Here is a 27,632-nt window from a genome sequence, read left to right on the forward strand (position 1 = left end):
TAAGACGTGTCAAATTTGTATTTTAAAAGCGAAACGAAGGTCTTTGTTCGTCCTTGGCATGTAACCCCCAAATACATTAAAGTCGTTTCCAATGAAAGTGACTTGGTGCTGAAAACACTTACCTCCTTATAAAAAAGAGCCCCACCTCAACAAACCCTAGCGTTTTAGTACGACATTCTAAATTTCATGGCATTACGATATGTTTAGAAAGGTTTAAACTAGTCATAAGAAACATTTAGGCAAGTCCTTAATAAATTTTATGGATTAATTTACAAATTTATTGCATTATAGTTGTTTCTAAAAAAAAAAGAACATGAAAAATAAATAACCAAAAAACTGCTGAAAACGCATTCAGTAATGGCCGTTTTGTTTCAAAGACTTCGAATATTAATTGCTGATTTTTCATTAAATATACATTCTGAAAGATAACTAACCATGTCGAATGATGTCATTAAGGGAATCATGGTATATGGTAGAATAATTCAACTAACTGATTACTTTAAAACACTTTATGGTGTGTTTAGCATCAAACCTGATAAATATGGTCTTCTGGACCATATCTAGTGCAAAGTGAAAGGGGGATAACTAAGGTAAAACTCTGCAGCATCAGAAGGGACGATGAACTTGGTGAATCAATCTAGTCTTCTTTCCGGATGAAAAACTAAACGTGACAATCACGATCTTTATTACCGTCCAATAAAATCTTCAAAAATATGTTTGAATAATGAGTCACACACGTTCATTGTTGTATTATTTTTGGCGGTGAATTTTTAAGTTAATACGAGCACCCTAAAGTGTCATATTGCAAAAAATAATAATATTGTTTGTAAGCATATTGCTTTTCAACATGATCATAAAGATGATAATAATGAAATACAACAATGCATTATGTATTGATTTTAAACCAATAGAAAAAAGTGTTCATTTTTTACATCACAATTCAAAACGCTTGCAAGAACTGTCCGGGAAATTCTGCTTTAATATTACCTTGTCCTTTAAATATTAAACATTAGACTTTTGCATCTCTCAAAAGCGGCCATTTTTGTTACATTTACTTTTTAAGATAAAATAATCCAAAGGTTTGTCTGTTTTGTTGCATTCTGTTGTTATAGAGGACTGGTGTGTTTTAATGTGTGATTTCTCAAATATACAAACATGTTACATGTTTCCAAGACATCGCATAAAACATCACAATACAAGTGTGCACTATTGCACAATGTATTCCACGTTGTATGGAATCTGATAAGAAACATTAAGCAACAAAGAAAATAAAGACAACACGCCGTTTTATTGAGCAAATGTTGAGAACTCAAAAATTACGACACGCCCCCTTTCTCGCGCGCATCCTAGCAACCATTGTATCGAATAAAAAAAGATGAAGGTGCAATCAATAAGCTCCTACAAGGAGCGGACAATAATATTAAGACAAAATATTATCGCAGGTGTTAATTTTTGTATATACCCGAGGTGCATTTGCATAACACATAAATGCTGTTTATTGTAGACCTACTGACCGAAGTAACATTATTTTATGTAATAACATGCACAGTAAGCTGAAAACGTGATGCCATAATAACAATGGCACATGAAAAGACCAAATGAAACCGCCCATTTAAAGTAAGTATAGTGCAAAGGTTAGTTTCGCAATTATGTGCTATTATATTTTGTATACTGTATTATATCTAAGAACTGTATTTAAAATTCAATTCAATTTGTGCGTGATATAAATATCGGTACAGCCCGAAGCATTTTACAAAGGAACAATGCCAAAAAGATGAAACACATAATTATACTGTATATCATTTATAATGTAATTATCAAGACATTTTGGAGGATTTCTCATCGCTTTGCCACAATCTATTAGCATCTTTTTTCCTTAAACACCCGAACTAGTTTATACAACATTCAACAGAAGATTGCTTGCCACATCTTTCGAACAGAAGTGACATTGTTTTAAAGACCAAAATAAATCAAATTTCCTAAAGTAGTATTCACGTAGTAAATATAAATTTATATAATCCAAAACACAAGGAAATACATCCACAGAAGGATAAATCAGTTGAGCTTGTACATTTTGATGCATTCGAGATAGAAAGCTTTGTAATTGAGGTTACAAATGATGATGTACAACCATAAATAACAATGAGAAACTGCTTTAATAATGTTCAGATACGTAACTAGTCTACTGAGGGGAGAGCCCAATGTTTTGCGTCTCCTACCGCACAGTATTAGATCATATTTTGTCATAATAACAGTCATTTTTATGGCATAAAACATTGATTTATGCTGGATTGCGACGGAGGGAGTAACAGTAAAAATCGTTACATAGGGTGGTCATAACACATCAAACTATGGGTTGTTTGCTGTTTTCATTATCATTTAATTAAACAGATTATTAAAATTTGTAACACTGGCAATTAAAACTTAGTTTTACTTTAGAGGTATTTATATACAATTAAGCAAAGACAACATAATTATACTCAAAGTGACAATAAAAAAAACTTGAATGCCACGACTAAATGTTGTCAACAATTACATTTTAACTGCCCACGCAGTTTTTAGAAAGTGTTTTTATTTTTCCTTATACATGTAATAGTAAAAAGTAAAAGTAAAATTCTGCGTGTTGTAAAAAATAAAAACAGAAACAATGTATGCGTTGGTGGAGAATCGTGCATTTTCGTTCAATCCTCTGTACAAATGGATGCATTCGGTTGCGAGAAGAATAATTTATTTCAGTCTAACATGCATGAACTCTACAAAGTACATTGTAGTAATGTTTGCCTTTTATATGAAATCGTTAAAGATTTCTACATTGATAAAACAATTTGTTATACTCTTCTTGAATTGTTTTTCCTTCCGATAAATCATCCTTTTTTAGATATTAAAATGGATACAAAATGGAAGAATACAAAGAAACTGACGCACTTTTGAATAAAATAAAAATTGTATTCACTTCAAGATCAGTGACAGCAAGGCAAGAACTTGGCATTAAAGACGCAACAATAACAGTCATAAACTACACAATGGATAAAACACACAGACATGTGGTATAACTATAAATGTAGACACTGAGAGGAACCCACGCATATTGGCACTCATTTCAAGTGTTTGTCATCTTGAATCCTGAAATTATTATTAAAAATGCATTTATTTTTGTTAGGTTTATAATAGATGCAGTTCCATTTCAATTTATGAAATATGCAATGGTGAAAACCGAACGGTAAAAGTATAAAGCCACTTTAGAGTTTAGTTAGACAAAATGATCCGTATGAGGAAAGATACACAATGGTGATAAAAAGAGACGGTAAAGGAACGAAGCCACTTCAGAATTTAGTCTAACAGCATCATGCGTATGATGAAATGGGGTCAAAGACAAATCGGATAATTAACACACAAAATACTCACAAATGCCACCATAGTGAATAGTAAGATCAATTTGTCAGAAGGAAGTCTAGAGTATAAAACAAATTGAAGATAGCATAGCAAAGCCGTTTCTTTAACATTCATCAAGGGTCTTTTTTCATTTTTAAAAGTGAAGTTAGAGCTGGATGAAAATAAAAGTTCCAGGGTAATGCAATGAGTAAATAAAGGAAAGTGTAAAAAGGAAAAGAAATGCATAACATTTTGTTAATACAATAGAACGTTTAAGAAAAAATAAAGAATGCATTTAACTGTGTATAAAGACAAAAGTATGAGGAATTAATGGGCATTGCACAGTATACATAAGTAAAAATTGCAAAGGCAATATTAATGAGTCAATTGTGATCAGAAAACATAATATTAGAACTTTATTCTATAAGGCAAATGAGTAATAGTGTTCTGACATTTAAAATAAATATGAATTTAAATGTAACTTCAAGGCAGTATTTTAGAAGTTGAAATTTAAAGTTAAAACTTAGCATCAAATACGGAAATAATACAAAGACCCTATAAATGGAATTATAACATTGGCCAGAAACAAAGATGTGGTTCTTAAAGGAATTCTTAACCATAAAATTGTATTGCTCTGTGTATAAAAGAAATCACTAGAGAACATTTAATTGGTTTTCACCGCAAAGCACTTTTTTGCAAAACATCAAAAGACACACTAAGTCAAAAGTGATAAATAAATTGACTAAAGACATATTCACATAATATTAAATGGAATTCTATTTTGTATTTAAGTACATAAATGTAACATGAAATTTAAATAAAAGATAAAAAAATGCATGCAAATCTTATCTGCATTTTCTCGTAATTGTCTAATGTTCCCTGGGCATTGGCAATACATTTTTAAATGGCATTCTTTTTTTGAAACACGCGGTCACTGATCGCGATGCTCAGAAGTCTTATTGCACCTTCTCTGTTCTATTGTTTAACATCTTTCACTTGTTTCGTCTAATGGCAATTCTTGGAATTCAGTGTTAGACAAGGATACACCGATGACTTTCAGTCCAGAATCTCCTTCAGCAGCAAATATTTATGGAAAAACTAACATATTTCAAGCAATTGGACAGCATCTTTGCCGGAAAGTCTTGGATAAGTTTGAAATCAATGTCACGGTGATGAAATACAACTAAGATTTCAGAAGACCTTCAATCTGGACCATTTTATCGTTTAAGCGGTTTTTGTTGTTTTGCTTCTTTATTTTCCTTTAACATTGTTTTATTATTTGGTGTTCTGATTACAGTTTAAATGCAGTTGCAGTAAAATTACTGTACGATGGTTTAGCTTTAACAATTCATATGTAATTAGCCATGGATGTTTTTGTGTTAAGACGTAAATGGTTACAAACTGTGCAGTTGTGTGAAGAAAAAAAACACACAAGCAAATGAGTTGACAATGACAAAATTGTGCATTTAATGTCTTTTTTATGTCAAGGTAAAGAAATTTTGCAAATACATCTCCTTTTTTTCAAAAAATAAAAATATGAATTTAAAATTGTTACTTATTTTTTATGTCAAGTTAAAGGAGTTTGGTGAATACATCTCTTTTTTTCAAGAGAAAATAAAATATGAATTTGAAATTGTTACTTACTTTTTATGTCAACGTAAAGGAGGTAATTAATACTTTTTAAAATATTAATTTTCATTGTCACGTTTTACTGTGCGAATAGAGAATATACTAACTTTTTGATGGCCAACTTATTGATATGAAATCAGTTTTATTTAATATATATCAAAAGTCAAATGAAAATGTATAGGAAAATAATATATACGGCTCTTCCTTTTTATTCAAATATAAGTCAAATCGTATATATTTAAGGTCTTTAAGAGTTTGTTTCACCTTAAACATAATGAGCTTTTACAGTAATCAATCTCAATCTTATTTTAAAGCCTTAAGACACATTCTTGAACGATTTAGAAGTATTATCAAATAACGTTATTATCTTATAATTGTATTACATGCCGTATCACATGCATGTATATCCCTAAATATTAAAACTTCTGCTATAATAGTCAAGAAAAGGCAATAACGTTGCCTTAAAACAAAACTGTATTGATACTTCAAACTGTACTTATCCCAGATGCTTTAAACTACAAATATTATTAAATAGTGACTTCATACAGAATTTGAAAACTGTACGAAGAACTGGCCGACAAAAACAAATAAACCAAACAAAATATTAATTATAATTAATGTATGTCTTTATTATTAGAAACAATACTCTCCAATGTACAACGTTCCTAGTTCAGAAGGTTGATAGTTCTTGGGAAATGGTTGCGAATCTTTTAAAATATGTCTTCATTATTAGAAACAAGACTCTCCAATGTACAACGTTCCTACTTCAAATGGTGAATAGTTCTTGGAAAATGGTTGCCAGTCTTAAAAACTTTGTCAATGCTAACTGTCTATAAAATTATAAGGATTAAGTGTTCAAAGAATCTTTGAAATGTTTTATTATAAAAAGATAGAGTAAAATGTAAAAACTGAGTAGATTTAAATATGAGATTGTAAGTTCAAAAGAGGAGAAATCTCTAAAATAACATGAGTTATTATTACCCTAAAGAATAAAGAAGCTAAAGTGTTATGCATCTTATCTCACATGTGATGTAGGTGCTGATAATGTGAATATGATATTATATTTGAAGTTTAGAGTAAATTCCTTTTTTAATAAAGAAAATGTAATGTAATATATTATACTGCACACTATTTTTAATCAGAAATACGAGTATCTACGCGGACGCAAACGTTTGTTTTAGTCGAGTTAAAAATTGAAGATATAAACATGACTTTGGTCTTTCTCTGGTCCTTCATATTGACTAAAACAATCCTGGTATATTTTGTACTTGTAAATTGATGTTGTTTCAATCAAATCGATTTATCATTTTTGCCTTTTTTAAGCTTGAATGACCTCAGAATTAGATCAAAACGAATCTACATACTTAGAATGATAGTATTTTGGCAGCTCAGTCGCAACATTTAACTTCTTTAGTTTGTTATTTTCCAGTCAAATTAACTTCAATAAAGGCCTTAGATTTTGCTGTTGTTTATTTAAATTGAGGTTTACCAAATTCGCATCGATTTTTCCTAAATATGTGATGTCTCACAGCTTTTAATGTACCAGGTGTTTCATGTATAAAAAACAACTTGCAAAAGCAACAGCTCGGAATAATTTTGTCGGGATAAGAAACAAAATCGCAACCTTGAATAGGTCATTCCAGATGAGAAAAAGATGAGGATAATTATATATCGAAAGAAAAGATCATCCTTTTATAAAGGCAGGTAACAAATGACCAATATCTTGAGAAGGCAGTATCGAGATTAAAGCGGCCTTCAGCTTTTCTCAAGGTTAAATATGTTATTTTTAGATAAATCATATAACTGTCGAATCAAAAGAATAAAGATATAAAATGAAATTTGTCTTTGATATAATAGATAAACAATAGGGAAATCCCTTGATACACTGCTCTTTAATTGTAAATAAGTAAAGCCCAACCTTCTATTTTTAGAAACGAAAGTCACTGCAAGCTATAAATAGCAGTGATATGACGTACTTTCTTAGGTAATATTACTGAAATACTTAGTTTTAAACGGCACAGAATAGTTTTTCAAAAAAAAAAATGAAATTAAAAAAAAAAAAAAAAATAAAGCTTAAGGCCGCTTAAATTCTACCATAACAGTAGTAACAACTGAGATCTAGATGAAAAGAAGCAAACAAGGGAAAGGTTCTTTCTGGAGAAGTTAAGACTAAGAATTAGTTTATCGACAGTCTTAATTACATTACAGAATTACTTATACTATGACAAATGAATTAAAACAGATTAATACTTGACATTAAGATGAAAATTTGAATAAAGCACCAAATATCGTACAAACAGACGACTCCGGTGCAATATGTTTACCACATAATTTTGTGGTGATAGTCAAACCCAATTCATTACCTAATCATTCACCTATTTAGTCCAGAACGATAAGCTATTAAAATCCACAGGTTACGGTCGAAGTCGATTCAAATGCAATATCTATACAGACGGATGGGTTTTAGGGCCATTAATGAACAATATATAATAATCTTGAAATATCCAAACAAGTAACTTATACTTGGAAGAATTTTACATAAGAAACGCTGAAGAGCTTTAGGTTAATTTCCAATAACCGTAAATTATACCATACCCAGACTATGGTATAATTTTCAGTTTTGAAGATCGAAGGAGTAAGTGTTTCTGGGCGGAGCTATAGGTTAAAACAGATACACCATTGGTGCGTTGGCGATTTCTGGGTTTGCGTAAATTATACCATAATCACGTGACCTTTCTTATGCCTTAACCTCACGATTATGGTATAATTTACACAAACCCAGAAATCGTCAATGCAGCAATGGTATATCTATTACTTATACTTGGAAGAATTTTACATAAGAAACGCTGAAGAGCTATAGGTTAACATAATATAAGACATTTTTTAGGGCATATCATTAATGTACTCAATGTAAGTGATCATCCTATGAAGTTTGACAGTTGCAAAACTGTTAACAATATTAAGGTCATTTGATATTGACATTTGACCTTGTGACCCGAATATAGATATGGATCTTTTAATCAATATAGCCAATCATCCTATGAAGTTTGAACACTGTAAGTCAAATGGAACTTGTGTTATGCTCCAGAAACAACAATTTTCAGACTTAATGTAATAGTGACCTTGACCTGTGACCTTGTGACAAAAAAATTAATAGGGGTCCTCAACTCAATATTGGCAATCATCCTATGAAGTTTGAACACTGTGGGCCAAATGGAACTTCTGTTGTTCTCCAGAAACCACAATTTTCAGTGTAAAGATCACTGCGACCCTGATATTTGACCTTATAACTCTAAAATCAATAGTGTTCATGTACTGGACATGGCTTTTCATCCTATAAAATTTTACAGCTGTAGGTTGATTAATTCTTCAGTTATTGAGCAGAAACTGTTAAGTATCAGTTTTAATGTAATAAGGTTGATTAATTCTTCAGTTATTGAGCAGAAACTGTTAAGTATCAGTTTTAATGTAATAATGACCTTGACCTTTGACCTTGTGACCCAAAAATCAATATGGGTTTTCTACTCAATATAGACAATCATCCTATGAAGTTTGAATATTGTGGGCCAAATGGAACCTAAGTTATGCTCTGGAAACCAAATTGCTAACAGGCTGGTGGACGGACGCCAGGGACTATAACATAATATGTCTGAATATTTTATATAGGGCAGTGTTGGTAGTTTTCTCTCTGGATCATGGCAGTAAGCCACATTGAATTTGCCACAGCACAGTTCAGCCAATGCTTTATAAAAAGGGCACTGGTATGGTCTCCTTATAGAACAATAACTATCTTACATACTATCAAAACTTGTGTTGGGTCAGACGTTTACAACATTTGTTTGTTTGGTTGTTTTTATCCTGTTTTCTTACCAAGAAGCTCAATCTAACTGGCTATCCAGGATAACTAACCAGCAAATACCAATTTCTCTGCAAGTGACCAACTACCAATTCCACAGGAATCAGCACTGAGAGTTAAATAACCATTAGACTCAACAAAATTTCTGATGACACAGCATTGGGTGGAATCCAATGGAATAAAACTAAATTTTATGCACAGGAATAGTAAGCTAGCAAAACCAGCAGTACAAAACTTGGTTTCAGTGGCTATTTATAAACTTTAAAATATACATCTAACAATTACTTATTGTGACATTCAACAGATGTACATAGTTTTTGTGCAAAATGAATCTGCACACCTAGAATATTTTGGACATACAACTTTGATCACAGTATTAATGAATACTGTCAAAATGAAGTGATGTAAGGAATGTGAAATCTTTTGCATCAAGTAACAGTCCAAGGGAGGTAACTAGAGTTCAAAATTGTGTCTGTTACCAGTCTTAATAGATAGATTTAGCAAAAAGTGATATTTTTTTTTATAAAAGAGTGGCTAGAAACAATCTACAGGTCAGCAGTTTAAAATCATGGACAATTATAATTATATATTTGGTGATAAATTGTTCTGAAATTACAAAAAATACAATATTTATTAGTAATGAATAAACACTAAATCAATTTAATTTTAATGTTTCTTGCTTAATTAAATAAAGAATTGATAAGGGAAGCATATTTTAGTTTTATGCATTTATTCCTTGACATAATTATACAGATAAACAAAATATATTCATTCATAAAGAATTATACATCATTTATATCATTCATTCATATACAATGTACTATAAACAAATGTTTTTTTACTATCCCTGTCTAGTGTTTCTTACCATATCCACTTGGCTTTACTGGTGGAAGAATCAACACCCGAGATACTGACTTACGCATTTTTATCACCTACATTGTCACCTTAGTGCAGAAATGGGTTAACTCCTTATATAAATTAATACAAGTTAACCCATTACTGCACCATATGCACCACGATAGGTGAGCACAAACAAAGTAGAGCCACTAACTTTTAACCTTGCTGAAAACAATAGTATGCTTATTTGAAAGTGTATATATTTTCAGAACCTAACCAGAAATTCTTGTTGTATCATATTGTACAAGAAATCAGCTCAGGGCTACAATGTAAACAGACAATGTGTTATAATATTGTATACATTAACCACATAGTTCCATTGTTGGAACAGAATCTGAGTTAATTGAACCCGACACAGAATTTCTAGGTTACAGTGTTAATGGTAGGAAAGTTTGACCTAATTATCTCATCTTCTACGGTTAGAAATGCCAGGAATTACAAACCCCTGTATTAGCCATGTAGGCAAATTACTGATTCTATATACCTAACAACCTGAATTTGTATAATGGACTTGTGCCAGTGATTATTTGGACTGGTCCATTAAGAGTTTCAGGGATATCAATATATTAAAAATCAAGTCTGGTCAAAGTGCACGGATGCACATGCCGGCCTGATTCAATACTGATGGCATATAAATGATCCAAACTTTGTGTGTATCTAATAGATCATAGCAACTTTGTCAAAGCTGAGTTACAATGGTCAAAATTAGAACTTAACAATAATGTAACAATAAAATATGAGAGTGATTTATTTGAATTATGAATATTGACATATGAAGACGGTTACTTTGTCTTAATGATATTCATCTAAATCTTGTTGATTAATAATGAAAACATTTAAGTGCCTTTTTAAATTCACTTCAAGAAATTTTCCATTTGCATATTAATTTTCCAACAATTTTAAGTAAAAAAATTTGAATCTAAAAAATTTTGTAAAAATTTATATCTTTAAAATGAAAATTAATATTTTTCACTATTCTTTTTTTCCCCCTTTTTAACCTTTATTATCCCCCATATTTTGTTTGTCTCCCTTTTCTGAAAATCCAAAATTTTTACATATAAAATAAATTTTTATTTTTTTTTATGACCAATCACTTTAGAAACGACCATTTGCTTTTTTTTCTTTTGTATGCCCCTTAAAGTATATAAATATAATAGCATGTTACATACATAATAAAAGACATCCATTTTTTTTTATTTCAGTATATAAAGGCAATGATCTAAGTGACCTTTCCTACAAAGGTCATTTGCATAATCTAGAAAATAGGAGTATTGCAGGAATGGTAAAATAAAAGATAAATTAGTTGTTGTTTTTTTAAAGAGTATTTTCAATTCAAAGTCACATTATAAAATATTTTCAGAATCTATAGGAAGATTATTGGTGTGGTCACAAAGAATAAACCCTAAGGTTGAAAACAACTAGAAATGTGTCCATAGGACACTGATGCCCCCACACGCCACTGTTCTGTCAATGTTATGACTCTAGGTCAAATATTTTTTGGACTACATGTGCCACAAGTTGAAAACTAAAAATCAACAAAGGGCCATAATTCTGTTAAATTTGGTCGCAGCAAAAAATCCTTACTTAACTACGATCTACACATTAAGGTTGTTAATCCCTGGAAGTTTAAGCAAAATCTGCCATCCGGTTTAAGAGGAGTTGCGTTCACAAAATTTCTATATAGTATATAGTGAAAAAATCAACAAAGGGCCATAATTCTGTTAAATTTGGTCGCAGCAAAAATTCCTTCCTTTACTACCATCTACATATTAAGGTTGTTCATCCCTCGAAGTTTAAGCAAAATCTGCCGTCCGGTTTAAGAGGAGTTGCATTCACAAAATTTCTACATAGAATATAGTGAAAAAATCAACAAAGGGCCATAATTCTGTAAAATTTGGTCGCAGCGAAAATTCCTTCCTTTAATACCATCTACACCTCAAAGTTGTTCATCCCTGTAAGTTTAAGCAAAATCTGCCATCCGGTTTAAGAGGAGTTGCGTTCACAAAATTCTACATAGTGTATAGTGAAAAAATCAACAAAGGGCCATAATTCTATTAAATTTGGTTGCAGCAAAAATTCCTTCCTTTACTTCCATCTACACCTTAAGGTTGTTCATCCCTGTAAGATTAAGCAAAATCTGCCATCCGGTTTAAGAGGAGTTGCGTTCACAAAATTTCTACATAGTATCTAGTGAAAAAATCAACAAAGGGCCATAATTCTGTTAAATTTGGTCGCAGCGAAAATTCCTTCCTTTACTACCATCTACACATTAAGGTTGTTCATCCCTGTAAGTTTAAGCAAAATCTGCCATCCGGTTTAAGAGGAGTTGCGTTCACAAGATTTCGGGACGTACGGACGGACTGACGGACGGACTGACGGACGGACGGACGGACAAGTGCAACGCTATATGCTCCCACATTGTGGGGGCATAAAAATATCTGTGACTTGAAAATGACTCCCAATTGCTGCTTTGACACTACTATACAAAATATTGTGAAACTATACAGTGAAATTGAAGCAACTGTCTAGACTTGACCCCAATAAATCTTTACCTTGACCCCAATCCACCTTGACCTTGACTCAATTCAGGCTAATCATAGGCTTTATGAGTAATAATATAAGAATTTTGTACATAGTTGCGGGTAAAAAGAAATTTTGGGGGAAAATTTTTGGGGCCTGGAGTTTAAGGGAAAATTAACCGAGCCAAAAATTTTCCTGTCTGTAACAACACCCAGTGTTATTCTTTTTCTTGCTTATCAATAAAAAATTATATTCAAAAAATTTAAATATTTTTTTTATACTTTTTTTTTATAGAGCATATAATTTTCAACAGTGGCAAAATGTTTATCCAAAAAAGCAGCAATTTTTTCACAAAGTAAAGCCAAAAAGGGAGCATCTTAATTTTAAACAGTGGAGTGCCGGTAATTTTTTCACCAGTGCAAAAAAAAATCCTGTCGATATGGGTAATATAAAAAAATTATATGGACGAGATTTTTATACAAGAATATTGGCAACACAAAGAAAAAAAAGGGGGTCAGGGGCCCAAAAAATATTTCCTTTAAAAATATGAAAAAAACAGATGGAAACTTTTTAAAAAGCCAAGAAACCTTGACCCAACCCAACTTAAACCCCCCCATGGAAGAGGGGGAAGTCCCAACACACAAAAGATATAGTCAAAAAAATGATGTGCTATTAGGACGTAAGTAAGGGGAAAAAAGAAAAAAAGGACAAACCACCAATTTTAAAATGCTTATCGAACAAAACAAGACCAAAAATGTCCCTACTTTTTGAAGTGTTGATTTAAAATGTAACTTTAAAATAACAAGCTAGACCTTTTTTTTTTTGCCCCAAAAAAACCTCCTTTACATTTTTTTTCTTTAAAATTTTTTTTTAGTTTTTTTTCTTTTTTTAAAAATTTATTTTTCATTTCTTTTAATTTAATTTTCCAAAAATAAAAATTTTTAATCTTTTAAAAATTTTTAAAACCCCGGGAGTGTCACTTTTGGACTGTTCATGATCAATTTAAGGGATATCAAAAATTAAATTAAAAAGTTAGTTAGCCAAAAGTCATGGATGTGTAGGCTGGCCTGGCCTGGCTTTTTTCTAGTGACAAAGATTCAAAGAGTTAAAGGTTAAAAGTTAAGACAGTATGAAAGATTCTGTCAATTTCTTTAAGAAAGAACAAGCAAGTTAATTTTTCAATAGAATGCCATTTGTCAAAATACTTTGTGTTTTTTTTCTTCATTTTTTTCAATATTTGTCATGAAAAATAAAATTTAAATAATATGAACATTTTTTTCAATAAATGTTCAAAAAAAAATTTAAGGTGAATTGAAATACATTGGTCTTTTATTCAAAACTCATCCTAACTTTTTAATATACCTTGTATACATTAAATAAAATAAAAAACGAAAAAACAAATATATACAATCAACAGAGTGCCTAATAAAAACTGTCTATTCCTTTGCTAAAAGGGTGTATTCACTTTGAATATTTAAATGAAGTAGACAACAAAATCTAGACAAGTGTAAAAAAAATAGAAGATCAAATATAAAATTAAAATTTAGAATTACAGTAAGAGGAATATTAGGGCCATATAGTTATCATACACCATGATTCCACAATGTTAAGAACATATGAAATACAGTTTAAGTAAATATTAATCAGTTATTTATTCAAATAAAATGTTCTACTGTTGACTATAATCATTTGAACAATCTTAAATAATCATTATGAGTAACTATATAAAATGTAAATTGCAAATCTCTGGAAAAAAATGTTCAAGAGTTTTTATCAAAACGTGAAATTTTATACAGTTCTTTGAATATTTAATGCATGCTACATAGATTTCCTCCACCACTTCAAATTTGATTAGCAAGGCCTTTATGTGCTTTACTGTTTTCATGTGAAAAAGAAAAAAAAAAAAAACGAAAACAATTTAATTTTAAAAAAGGTAAAGGGTTCCCCTACCAAAATAAAAAAGTTTTTTAAAAAAAAAAGAAAACTTGGGAAAAAAAATAAATTTGTGGAAGAAAAAATAAATTTTTGTGGAAAAAAAATAAAAAAAAGAAAACCTTTGGGTTTTGGATTTTTTAAAAGTACAAAGAAAACCTTTTTTGGGAAAAAATTTTAAAAAAATTTTGTGAAGAAAAAATTACAGAATTTGTGAAGTAAAGTAAGAATTTTGTGGAAAAAAATTAAAAAATTTGGGGAGAAAAGTAAACAAAAATTTTTGTGGAAAAAGTACAAAAAAAAATTTGTGGAGAAAGTAACAAAAAAGTAAAATTTTTAAAAAAACTTTTTTAAAGGGAAAGAAACTTCCTAAATTGGGTTAAAAACCCTTGAAAAATCCCCAATGGGCTAATTGTTTTTTTGAATTGAAAAAATATGAGAAAAATATTTTGTCCAAGAAAGGCCCTATCTATTTAAACATAGCAAACCTTTTTAACAGATGATATTGTAAATTTTGAATGAAACTCATGTGTCTTAAATGCAAAAAAATAAAGTGAAGAGTGAAAGAATTTGAATTACAATTTTAATTAAAAAAAGGTGAAATATTCAAAAGACAATGTCAACAAACATAAAACTTAAAATTTTTTGTAAAAAAATAAAAAAAGTTGCAATAGATTGTAATGAATGTGTTTTAAAATTCAATGTATTGTGAACAATATGAAAGTATCTCATTTTTTAAAATAAAGCCATCCCAAATATACATTCACTTCACCTGGAATATACATGAAAAAAAGAAATACTTTTGAAAAAATGGACAGAAAAAAACTAACGATCATGACATGAATTATCACTTACTTTACCATTAAGATCACTACATCATCAAAACATTAACTATCACTACATCATTATGACATGAATCATCACTTACTTTACCATTAAAATCACTACATCATCAAAACATTAACTATCACTACATCATTATGACATGAATTATCACTTACTTTACCATTAAAATCACTACATCATCAAAACATTAACTATCACTACATCATTATGACATGAATTATCACTTACTGTATCATTAAAACCACTTCATCATCAAAACATTAAATATCACTACATCATTATGACATGAATTATCACTTACTTTACCATTAAAATCACTACATCATCAAAACATTAACTATCACTACATCATTATGACATGAATTCATCACTTACTTTACCATTAAATCACTACATCATCAAAACATTAACTATCACTACATCATTATGACATGAATTATCACTTACTTTACCATTAAGATCACTACATCATCAAGAAACATTAACTAAAACATTATGACTATCACTACAATTTAAATACATGCTAAAGTTAAGTGTCTTGAACATTGACTTACAAGTTTAACCTCTAATACGTGATTGTGTAATACATTTATAATAAGCGCATTCCTTGAGCTGTTAAGTTTTTCCACATATCCTTTTTTTTAAAATTTGACTACAATTTGAGCTGATCATATCAAATTTGTCATGACATATAGCATCTAAGGGAGACAACCTATTAACTATTAATTCATTCCCATGCATTTACATCTCAATCACTGGAAAGACCTTTTGGTTTTTAGAAAAAAATTTATTTTCAAAAATAATTAAAAAATTGGAAGCCACAGAATCTATTGTAACTGAAGATAGGTAATGAACATGTGAGTCTAAGGTAATAGACCTCTTAATCTTGTGACTTTTATCAAAATGGGTCTTATGCAAGTTTAAGTTATTTGCAAGACATAATTTATGGTATATATTCAAATGTTTAGACTTTAGAGAAAGGATGGCAATATATGAAGTGCAATATATATTCTGGTGCATAGTGTGTTACACCCATTTACCAATTGCTAAAAAATCTTAAATGGACTTGTCAATCTGTAAACCTGGACAAAACCATTTATCTTATTTTTTTTTTTGGAAAATTTCAAAATGAATAATGACTGGATAGCAAACAGTGCAGATATGATTCAGACATCACAGATGTGCCAGCTGGTCTGTTGGTCTGCACCAGTTGAATAGGTAGCACCATTTGCTGCTAGCAGGTTATGGGTTCAAGTACCCTAGATGTCTGTTATACAAAGCAACAACTTAATCTCAGAGTAAGACTTAGCACTGGACTCCCTTTCCAGCACAAGACCAAACTAGCTCATAGTTACACTCATACCCAGCTGAGTTTTCTGTAAAGTCAAGCTCGACATCCAGTTTTCATAATTTACTGAAAGTTGGTCAGCCCTAGTCTGACAAAAAATTATATAAATTTTTTTGCAGTTTTCCATTCCATCATTGTATAGCTATAATGAATATTAATGTTAATATTACCATAACAAAATTCAGCATAGATTATCTATTCTAGAAAGCTATACATGTACTATTAAATGCCTTAAAAGCATTAGTGTGCATCTTTTGTCATCCCCCATGTTTTTCATAACATAATAATCTATATACATGTATAAATTTCCTATGCATCTTTAGACTACATATTTTAGCAATCCCAAATTTTATTGCATATTCCCCAATGCAATAACTATTGACATTGATTAGGATCTGTCACTCTGCATCATTTTGAGTAGATCTAAAACACTGCCCCTCATATGAATCAAATGAACTAACAAGAGCACCGCTAGGCGGAGCATTATATGCCCGAAAGAGATTTTTTTTTTTTAGTAAAGATGAAGCATTTGTAAGACATGGGAGTAAAATAAAGTATTACCTCCTTCAAATAACTATGCTCCTTTAAAGTTTCAATATTGTGGTCCAAATGGAACTTTAAGTTATGCCCCAGAAACTGTTTTCAATTCTAAGGTAAAAGTGACCTTGACCTTTGACCTTGTGACCCCAAAATCATTAGGGGTCTTCTACCCAATATGGACAATCATACTATGAAGTTTAAACACAGTAGGCCAAATGATACTTAAGTTATATTCCGAAAACTGTTTTCAGTTTTAAGGTAATAGTGACCTTGACCTTGTGACCCCAAAATCAATAGGGGTCTTCTACCCAATATGGACAATCATCCTATGAAGTTTGAATATTGTGGGCTAAATGGAACTTAAGTTATGCTCAAGAAACTGTTTTCAATTTCTAAGTAATAGTGACCTTGACCTTTGACCTTGTGACCCCAAAATCAATAGGGGTCTTCTACCCAATATGGACAATCATCCTATGAAGTTTGAACACTGTGGGCCAAATAGAACTTAAGTTATGCTCCGGAAACTGTTTTCAGTTTTAAGGTAATAGTGACCTTGACCTTTGACCTTGTGACCCCAAAATCAATAGGGGTCTTCTACCCAATATGGACAATCATCCTATGAAGTTTGAACACTGTGGGCCAAATGGAACTTAAGTTATGCTCCGAAAACTGTTTTCAGTTTTAAGGTCATAGTGACCTTGACCTTTGACCTTGTGACCCCAAAATCAATAGGGGTCTTCTACCCAATATGGACAATCATCCTATGAAGTTTGAACACTGTGGGCCAAATGGAACTTAAGTTATGCTCCGGAAACTGTTTTCAGTTTTAAGGTCATAGTGACCTTGACCTTTGACCTTGTGACCCCAAAATCAATAGGGGTCTTCTACCCAATATGGACAATCATCCTATGAAGTTTGAACACTGTGGGCCAAATGGAACTTAAGTTATGCTCCGGAAACTGTTTTCAGTTTTAAGGTCATAGTGACCTTGACCTTTGACCTTCTGACCCCAAAATCTAAAGGGGTCTTCCACCCAATATGGACAATCATCCTATGAAGTTTGAACCCTGTAGGCCAAATGGAACTTAAGTTATGCTCCGGAAACTGTTTTCAGTTTTAAGGTCATAGTGACCTTGACCTTTGACCTTCTGACCCCAAAATCAATAGGGGTCTTTTACCCAATATGGACAATCATCCTATGAAGTCTGAATATTTTGGGCCAAATGGAACTTAAGTTATGCTCCGGAAACCAAATTGCTAACGGACGGACAGACGGACGGACGGACAGACGCCAGGGGGTATAACATAATATGTCCGAAATTCTTTCGGGCATATAAAAATAAGTATTACAAAATCTGTCAGAAGAAGGCAAGAGCAGCTCTTAGTTTATTACAATATTTTCTCATTAGTTAGTACTAACTTTTTATTAACCTATTCTTTAAAAAAATATTGTTGCAATTTATGTCACACTTTCACAGTATTGATTTCCAGCTTAACTGGTGGAGGAAGTCCTCAGAACTGGTGCACTTTTTGTGCTCTATTCAAGGCACTTACGCACACCTGAGTGTAAACACTAATATTCCCTAAACAGGCATGAATCCAAAGTCCCTATCAGGATTCAAACCCATAGCCGTGAGGGACAAGTGGTTTGAAGTCAACGCCATAAACCACAAGGTTCATATGTCAAATGTCAATAGTTATTACACTAAACTGTCTACAGCTAATATAAAATTCATCATTATTTTTAACTGAAAGCTATTGGGTGCCCAAATTAAACCAAAGCCCCCACAATACATGTAGGGCCTATTTTGGGCTTACCTGCTTTCCTAGGTTTAAAGGCATCTATAATGCAAAAATAAAATCTCTAATATTTATCATCATAAACAAAGAGATCATTTTGCTCCTCAAGAATGCTTACAATTGTTGTTATAATGTTGTTTTCATTGTTGTTCTTCTTTTAAATAAGTATAGGATAAATAAGTAAAGTGAACAAGTTTTAAATATTATAGTTATTACTTATAAATAAAAAAAATATTCAAAATAAAAATTAAGTAAACTTAATGCAAAAACCATGATTACATGCATGTATGTTGTTAATTTTTATGATTCTTGTTTTACAAAAACAGTAAAAAATATAGCCTAATCAAATGCACACTGGTTTACATTAAATTTCATAACTCAATCAGAATTGATAAACAAGACCTAATTTTTGTACCTAGATAAAGAACCATTTTTAAGCTTAAATCAATTCCACATCCATGACACTATTCTAATAGTTCTAATTTGACAGATTGGGGTCATGCAGACATATATGTATTGCAATAAAAATATGCAAGGTATGAATATGTTTGTTTGATTGGGTTTTATGTCACACCGGCACAAAGTAGGTCATACATGTATGGCGACGTTCCAGCTTTAGTGGTGGAAGACCTCATGTGCACAAACAGGCACATTAGTAGAACCACCGATGTTCCGTAAGCTAGCTGGAAACCTTCATTACATAAAAGACTCTGAAGTCCCTGCTGGAATTCGAACACACAGTGATGAGGGGCAAGTGGTTTGAAGTCAATGACCTTAACCACTCAGCCATGGATGCCCAGAGGTTTGAATAATATCAGGTATGTTACAAGCCAAGTCAGTCAAATGGTACAAATCATGTTATAAAAATTACAAATGGTGTCAGTAGGTTTTTTTTACAAATAATGTTAGTAGTATCATACAAATGTCAGCAGTATTATACAAATAATGTCAGCAGTATTATACAAATAATGTCAGTAGTATTATACAAATGATGTCAGTAGTATAATACAAATAATGTCAGTAGCATTATAGAAATTGTGGCAGTAGTATTGTGCAAATAATGTCAGTAGTGTGTTACAAAAATGTCAGTAGTGTTATATAAATAATGTCAGTAGTATTAAAAAAATAATGCCAGAAGCATTATACAAATAATGTCAGTAGTATTATACAAATAATGTCAGTATTATTATACAAATAATGTCAATAGTTTGTTACAATACACATGAGTAGTATTTGATTAATTATGTCGGTAGTATCTACTAATGATTTCAGTAATATTTTAAAATTAATGTCAGTAGTGTACTACAAATGATGTCAGTAATATATATTAGAAATCATGTCAGTTGTTTGTTACAAATCATGCCACTTAATTTTCGACAATGATTCAGAAGACTGCTTTCATTCCCATCAGTAATAAATCATAATATATAAATAATTATTAAGTTAAACGAAAAAATAAAAATCAATGTTCAGAATATCTAGTATATCCCACAGATTATTTCTATAAAATAACTACAAATGCAATTTTTCTACAAGGTTCCACTTGGGTAAGACTTTTAAAGTCATTTTCAAACATATTCTATGTTGTACCTTATAACACTAAGAAATTCAAAACTTGAATGCCCCCTAAAGTCAGAACTTACCTCAAGTTTGGACTTCAATTGCTTTCATTTAGAAGTAATGGAATGTATTAAATTAGCACACTCTTTTTCTATTAATAAAGCTAATAACAATAAAATTGCTTCGACAAAAAAATCATAGAATTATACATTATTGCCCTGATAACAAACTGTAGAAGCTCTGATAACAAACTGAGGAATTATATATTTTTGCCCGGACAACAAACTGTAGAACTATTGCCCCGACAACAAACTGTAGAATGATTGCCCTGACAACAAATTGTTGACTTATTATACTGACAAAAAAAACTGTAGAATTATTGCCCTGACAACAAACTGTAGAATTATTGCCCTGACAACAAACTGTAGAATGATTGCCCTGACAACAAATTGAAGAATTATTATACTGACAACAAACTGTAGAATTATTGCCCTGACAACAAACTGTATAATTATTGCCCTGACAACAAACTGTAGAATGATTGCCCTGATAACAAATTGTAGAATTATTATACTGACAAAAAACTGTAAAATTATTGCCCTGACAACAAACTGTAGAATTATAGCCCTGACAACAAACTGTAGAATTATTACCGACCATAAATCATAGTAATGAGATATTATTTAGACAGTCAGATGTCACACATGTTAGAATCTTAACATGCAAGATTTAATAAAACACTTTGTGGCTATCTAAAAACAAGCAAGGAAACCCGGACTTTTTCTAGATTAGGAACATTTGAGAAATTCATAAAAGTAAAAAATGCTGCCTGATATTTAATTTTCGATTTTATTCATGTGCATGATCATGAAACCTGTATTTATTTTAGTCTCTGATTTACATTCTCAGGAGTCCAAACAGCTTTATTTTTCAGCCCCTGTTTAGGTTTTTTTTTACAAATTGTAAAAAAGAGACTAGGTTAGATTTGAAATGGGGACTTATATCAGCCCCTGATGTTGAAGCAAAAAGTCCTAGATTTTCAAACTTTTCTTGTACTTTTTTATTCTTCTTGTGTCTTGACAGACTGTAGGGCTTTAAATATTAGCCTACTGTAAAATTTGATGTTTTGTAAGGTCAAAATCAACATTTAAGACTTATTGGCAATGGTTATATTCATATGATACTCAGATAAATAGCAAACATTTATTTTGGCAAAGAAATAAATTTCAGAAATAGCCAGATTTGATCCCTCGATAAAATTTCTGATTTTTCAGTAGTTCTTTATAAATAAAGTATACCCATCTTATTCACTGCAAAGATGCAAAATAATCTTACTGTAGATGAGATGAAATTTCGTTCAATCTTAAATTTGTGGATTGACCTACCAGTACCCACGAAAACCACGAAAATTAGTTTCCCACAAATAATACTGATTTTGCAGTATATAAAGTCCATTATGTTAATTATCTTTATTTCATTAAAAGAAAACATACAAATGTAACTACATTAAATATTAAACAAGTATATAAAGATGATATAAATTGATAGTATATCACTATATTAGCATGCATAAATCTAATTCAATCTACAAAATGGGTTCAAGCAAATTATCTTATATCGACATTACAAATTACAAAACATATAGGTGTATATTAAAGACATCTAGCATATACAATGAAAACAATCTATCGACACTGTGAGAGTTCTCTCCCCTTACCTGTGAAACTGTTTGTTCCCCAATGGGTATATCGTCTGTTTTTATTGCAACTTTAGATACAATGCTGGAGCTGTCACAATCCAAAATAATTCTAAAAAAAGAAATTATCTATTTATCATTTCTATTATTTTAGATACTCAAACTGATAAAAAAGGCCTTATACTGCTAAAACTGGAAATGATTAGACCTCACAGTCTGTGTAGTCTGACTTGACTTCAGACCTGACCAGACTATATACAGTTGGTAATTCAATTTTCATATTTTGATTTTGAAATCCCTTTAACTTCAAATGGACTATTCCAAATTCAAAGCAGGGCCAATCCATTACACAAATTACATTTGAGAAGAATTTTGCATACAAAATAATAAATACTTTTGGTGGAATTTAAGAAAGAGTAATAAATTTAAGTCACAAGGTAAACTTTTTGCTTTCATGGCAAAAAAAGGAAATTTGAGTTGTTTTCGGTACAGTAATATTCTAATATATGCTTTCTAATTCATAGCCTTAATTGGTAGTTTTTACTCACTATTAAAATAACAAGATTGAAGCCATTCAAACAGGCATTTAGATAAAACCCTTTGTATACACATTTTTACAACATAAGGAAGGTTCAAATTTAGTGAACCATATAATATATGGTTTATAGTATTATATTTGTTACACCAACAGCGAACAGTGAACAGTGCACTGAACATTCAATATACTTCAATGCAATTAACGAAGATCACTATAAATTTACCCTCCATCACAAATTTCGTCCATAACTAGGAATCCAGCATCCATATTTTCTAACAAAGCTCTTTTTTCAACATTTCTTCTCAATATCTGACATATAGAGTCGTAAAATGCATTCAGAACACTGGCTAGAATAAGCTGAAACAAAAACAGTCAATTTCAAACTTCATAACATTTGGTTTGAAGGTCATATTAACAATAAGAAGGTCATATAGAGACATTCTAAGTATACCAATCAAAGAGAATCGCGCTTTGTAAGATTCTGTTCATTGTTCACTGTTCAGACTCACAAGCACTGTTAAGGTAATACTTCAACAGTTAACTTTTACCATTGAAAGAAGGCCCTATGAAACCCTGTATAAATTGTTCCGGCTCATCAGCCGTCCGGTTAGCTCAGTAGGTAGAGCATTGGACTGTGAAACAGGCGACCCGGGTTCAATTCCTGGACGGTGCAGATCACTTTCGTTTCAAAGAAGTTAACTGCATTATCAGATTAATATATTACTGCTTAAAAATAAGAAGATAAGACGTATAAATTGAGAAATTTCATTCATGATGTCACAGAATATTTTATGCTGCAAGATTTTTGTTCAACATTTTTTTTATACATTATCTTCTTCTTAAATATGAACTTCTATATCAGATATCAACTTAATATTCTTATCACATCTATTCAAATTTGTTGAATATCTATACCTACAGCCAAGCTAAATATGTGAAGGTGCAATCACAATTTAACAGCATCAATAAATATCCATTTAAAATATCATAACTTTAAAGTCAATACTCTATTAAAAATACAATACAAATGGATAATATGCATTAAAAAAACCTGGCTCCAAGGTTAAATTATCATCTTTGCAAATTAAAAACAGCACAAACATATATTTACAGATAGATACTGCACCCCACACATGTAGTACTATGCTAAACCAAAAGTTACCTTTAAGTCATACAAAAACCAAATCTGAAAACATTTTATGAATTGACATACCTCATTTTCATTGGTACTGCCAACAACATAAAAGAAGAGATCTACATTACTTCTATATACACAAGTCAATCCTTCAAACATGATAATTTCAGCTGAAATACAAAGTAAAAACATTTATCAACTCTTGGGACATTATTACAAATATGCATTAAATGATGACAATATGATATTTACCTTCAAAATTATATTCAAAGGTGTTTTCTCTGTTTATTTAGGTTTTGAGCATTGATAAGTTTAAGAACCTATGGTGACTTTCCAGCTTTTATTCCAGCTTTAGTGGTGCAGGAAGACTGCCAAGCATTCAGGCAAAAGCAGGTTGAATACAAACTATCTTACATGTATGTGAAGAATATATGGTTCACTCTGGGGTATTTTATGACAATTGAATAATTTCAATAAAATCTATGATTTCCATATGAAAGTCACATTAAATGTAGTTTGATAACTTGCAAAATTCAAACTAACCTTTTTTAGTATGTTACAACGCTTAAGCAACTCAGATTGATTTATCATGTAAGTAACGTATAGTAATCTAATAAAAATTTCTAGGAAATGAGCGAGTTATTCTCTTGCCTGGGTTATATCACACTCAAATATATTGTTAAAAGTTGTATTCCTACTAGACTGCAGTCAGTGTAAGTGTGAAATACAGCTTTATGCAAAAAGAGCAGTGTTTTTTTCTTTATATAACTACTACCCTAAAACGGTACTGTTCCCAATACAATATAGACATTAAAATTCCCAATTTCCAATGTTTAAATTCCCAAAATGGTTGTTCAAAATTTCCACAAGGCCAAGTGATTTCTCTGAAATCATTTAAATCGAACATATTCATTTAAATCACCACACAATAGTTCTACCTGGACAGTGGAGGCTGTTAGCTATCTTTATTCATGATTTCTAATATTATTTGTAGCTGAAAAAATGCATTAAAAAATTTCCCAATTCAAGTCAAAATATCGCATTTTTTCCCAATCAGTCTGGTACCAGCACCATTGCCAAGGTAGAGAAAAAAAACACTGAAGAAGGATGTTATCCTCTTAAATAGCATGCCAATATAAATTCTCTTTCTATTATGTACATTCTTTCACAATTGTGACGTACATGTAACAACTTCGGAACTGCGGAAAAACTGATCTTGAAGTATAAATTTCTTCAGTATGAGAATGACAGTTTTTTTCATCAGATCATTAATTTCATAGATATAAGATAAACCCACTTACCGTTTGCTCTATGTGTTTTATTGAACAGGTTCTTTTCGAATGTCTTCTGTTCTTTTGCTGATGGAAATTGATCATCAAAGTACTAAAAGAGAAAATATAAACAATGAGACCATACACCATATTTGTTGGCTGTGTAAGTATTTAAAAATTATTGGTACTGCAAAAATAGTCACATAAAATCAAAAATCAAGAACAAACTGAACCAAAACAAATCAAAACTGTGTTAATCTATTCATGAAATCTATTCAGTTTCAAATTTATAATAAGTTTAACAAAAACTATAACAATAAGGGAAATGAAAGTATGAGCATATAAATATTATTTCAAATGAATTTATTATATTTCGGTCAACAAATAACTTCCATTATCAGGACCATTTAATTCATGCTGTTTAGGACCTAGGGTATCTCTCTGTGCAACAAATTGGGACTTGCAAGACATGAATTCCTGCATAATTTTAGGAACCTTCTCTCAATTGAACTTATTTGAATTTGCCACTACTACTTGTACTACTATAATTATACTACCTTAAGTCTACCAGGATAAGTATATAAACAAAAACTAAATTTACACTAAATGATACTTATTAGCTCTTCGTTCTTACCTTTGCCATTAGTCTGTTTCCATCATTATCTAAAATCATGATGGCTTTTACAGAGTACAAAGATGGTTCCTGCAAGATAAAAAGAGTATACATGTTTTGCATCACATGCAAACTACCAAGTTAAAAGGTAATCAATTTTTTATTGCTTGAATTGGTCTTTTTATGTATTGGGTTTTTAGGCACAATGATACTATAAACTGGAGCTTAACTTAACCTTGCCAACAAATTGACCAACATCTATGTAATATCAGTTTGTAAAATTGGAGTCCAGGAGGTGTAAAGTCTTGCAAACATAATATTGAGACTTAACTTAACCATGCTTACATTTACTTATACTATTGGACTTTTTCTCCTTTCATATCTTATTGTTCAACTAAAAAATTCCATAATTCACAATAATATATATTAAATAAATACCCATGTACAGACGGCATGTTTTATCAAAATAAAATTAGTTCAAGTTAAATTTCATGAAATTCTTCACAGACACTGAATATTAAAAACTAAAAGTATTATTTATTACAAGAATTAGTTTTAAATTTTTGCTTATATTAGTATGAGACAGTTAAGTGTCTAACACATAAACAAGTTTGAATAGAATTTCATAACATTTTAATAAAGTCAATTTTTTACCAACGCTTGAATTTCCTAAACATACCAAGCTTCGAAATATAAACACAACTGACCTACATGAATTTCAAGCTTTTATATTATCGCATGCCATTTCTTTTTTGTGTAAATCAGTCGAGGTATATATTCTTCTAATAAATAAACATATGTTACTATCCGATTGTACCTTTCTTCCAAGCTTTGCACATTTACTTAAATTTTCTTAACCGTGTCACATGTTTGTTTGCGAATTCATGACAACTGGAATGTTTCCCCAACGTACAGCGGAAAAATCGTAGGGAAACAGAAAATTTCGTATAGAAAGTTTAATGAATGAAAATGTACGTTGTTATCGTCTCACACACCTACGCATGGTCTTTTTTTTCGGTAAACAATAAAAAATATAGAACAATTTTATTTCTTTTTTACGATAAGATTTTTACATTTCATTTTACTTGAATTATGTTTCTTTATAATTTCACATGGTTATCAAACTGGCTGGATGAAATTCCTCCGGATGTGATGATTCCGTGTAAACAAATGCACATGTTTTATTCGTTAGATAATTATGTCTGGTTCTCTGCATTAAAATGAAAGCGCAAAACAGTGCTGAAACTCATTCCAGTCGTCTCACATCAAAGGAAATTGTACGTTGTTATCTTTTTGAAATTATGATATTTTAGGGACTTTTTTTAAACGTCAAAATAGCGGAAAACAAGTTTTATGTTCAAGACATGTGACCAGGTCGTAATAATATGCAAAATATTTTGATGTAAGGTTTGCCTTTGTTTTGTTTGTTTGTTTCATTTTACGCCTTTTCCCAACAGTATTTCAGTCATATAGGCGGGTAGTTTCCTAACCATCGTTCCTGGAGAGTTACACCAGTACTAGACTACCTTCCTCCGCGCTAAACTTCCAAAGCATCACCCGGGGATCAAACCCACGCCAGAGAGGTAACTGGATTAGAAGTCATTGACTCTAACAACTTGACCACAGAGGCGGTTTGACGCACGGTTTGCAAGATAAAAATAGACATGGTGTATACAAGTACGGGTCAAGAAGGGGAGCCTTGCACATAACCCCCAAGTCAAGTGTTTGTGAATTTCTTGATAATAAAAATAGATAGATCTGAAAAGTATAAAGTAGGGGACCATCCTACACAGACTCTTTTGAAGTAATCGTACAGAATACTTAATCAAAATAAAATTAAATGAAAAACTCGATATTTCTATTCATATAAAGCGAAAAAGTGGACATATTGTTTAAAAATCATACCAAAACTTGAGAATCCATGTTTTAGTTTTTGACGTGGAAGTGTCACATAGACGCTTGATTATTTGATCGTAGGTATTTGCCGTACTGTGTCGTACCATAATTATAAGAATAATAAAGAATAATAAAAGCGTGGAAAATTAGGGTAACGCGTTGGGAAACTTTATTTTGCAAAAA

At 31.0% G+C, this 27,632-nt stretch overlaps 1 protein-coding gene across 2 annotated transcripts; it reads right to left on the bottom strand.

The window, feature by feature from the left end:
- Nucleotides 1–18,728: 18,728 nt before the first annotated feature.
- Nucleotides 18,729–27,574, bottom strand: LOC132757005 (coatomer subunit zeta-1-like). 2 transcript variants are annotated; one of them, XM_060748176.1, is made up of 8 exons: nt 27,459–27,574; nt 25,575–25,643; nt 24,971–25,052; nt 23,748–23,839; nt 22,758–22,891; nt 22,018–22,108; nt 20,384–20,404; nt 18,729–18,782 (listed from the first exon to the last, which is right to left on the bottom strand). In XM_060748176.1, the coding sequence occupies exons 1-8, from the start codon at nt 27,474–27,476 to the stop codon at nt 18,744–18,746; spliced, it is 546 nt and encodes a 181-aa protein (XP_060604159.1). In that variant the 5' UTR covers nt 27,477–27,574; the 3' UTR covers nt 18,729–18,743. The 2 variants fall into 2 exon arrangements, with proteins under 2 accessions (XP_060604159.1, XP_060604168.1); XM_060748185.1 differs by lacking the exon at nt 20,384–20,404.
- Between the last annotated feature and the right edge of the window lie 58 nt (nt 27,575–27,632).

This window comes from Ruditapes philippinarum, unplaced genomic scaffold (assembly GCF_026571515.1).
Source record: "Ruditapes philippinarum isolate M1 unplaced genomic scaffold, ASM2657151v2 ctg433_1_1_1_1, whole genome shotgun sequence".
Classification (NCBI taxonomy): domain Eukaryota; kingdom Metazoa; phylum Mollusca; class Bivalvia; order Venerida; family Veneridae; genus Ruditapes; species Ruditapes philippinarum.

What these genes read in the sequence shown, in the direction of transcription:
- LOC132757005 (XM_060748176.1), bottom strand. An exon ending in TAAAACACATAGAGCAAACG is followed by an intron (nt 23,840 to 24,970) that starts GTAAGTGGGTTT and finishes TTTGTATTTCAG; the next exon opens with CTGAAATTATCATGTTTGAA. An exon ending in GGGAACAAACAGTTTCACAG is followed by an intron (nt 20,405 to 22,017) that starts GTAAGGGGAGAG and finishes TCTAAATGAAAG; the next exon opens with CAATTGAAGTCCAAACTTGA.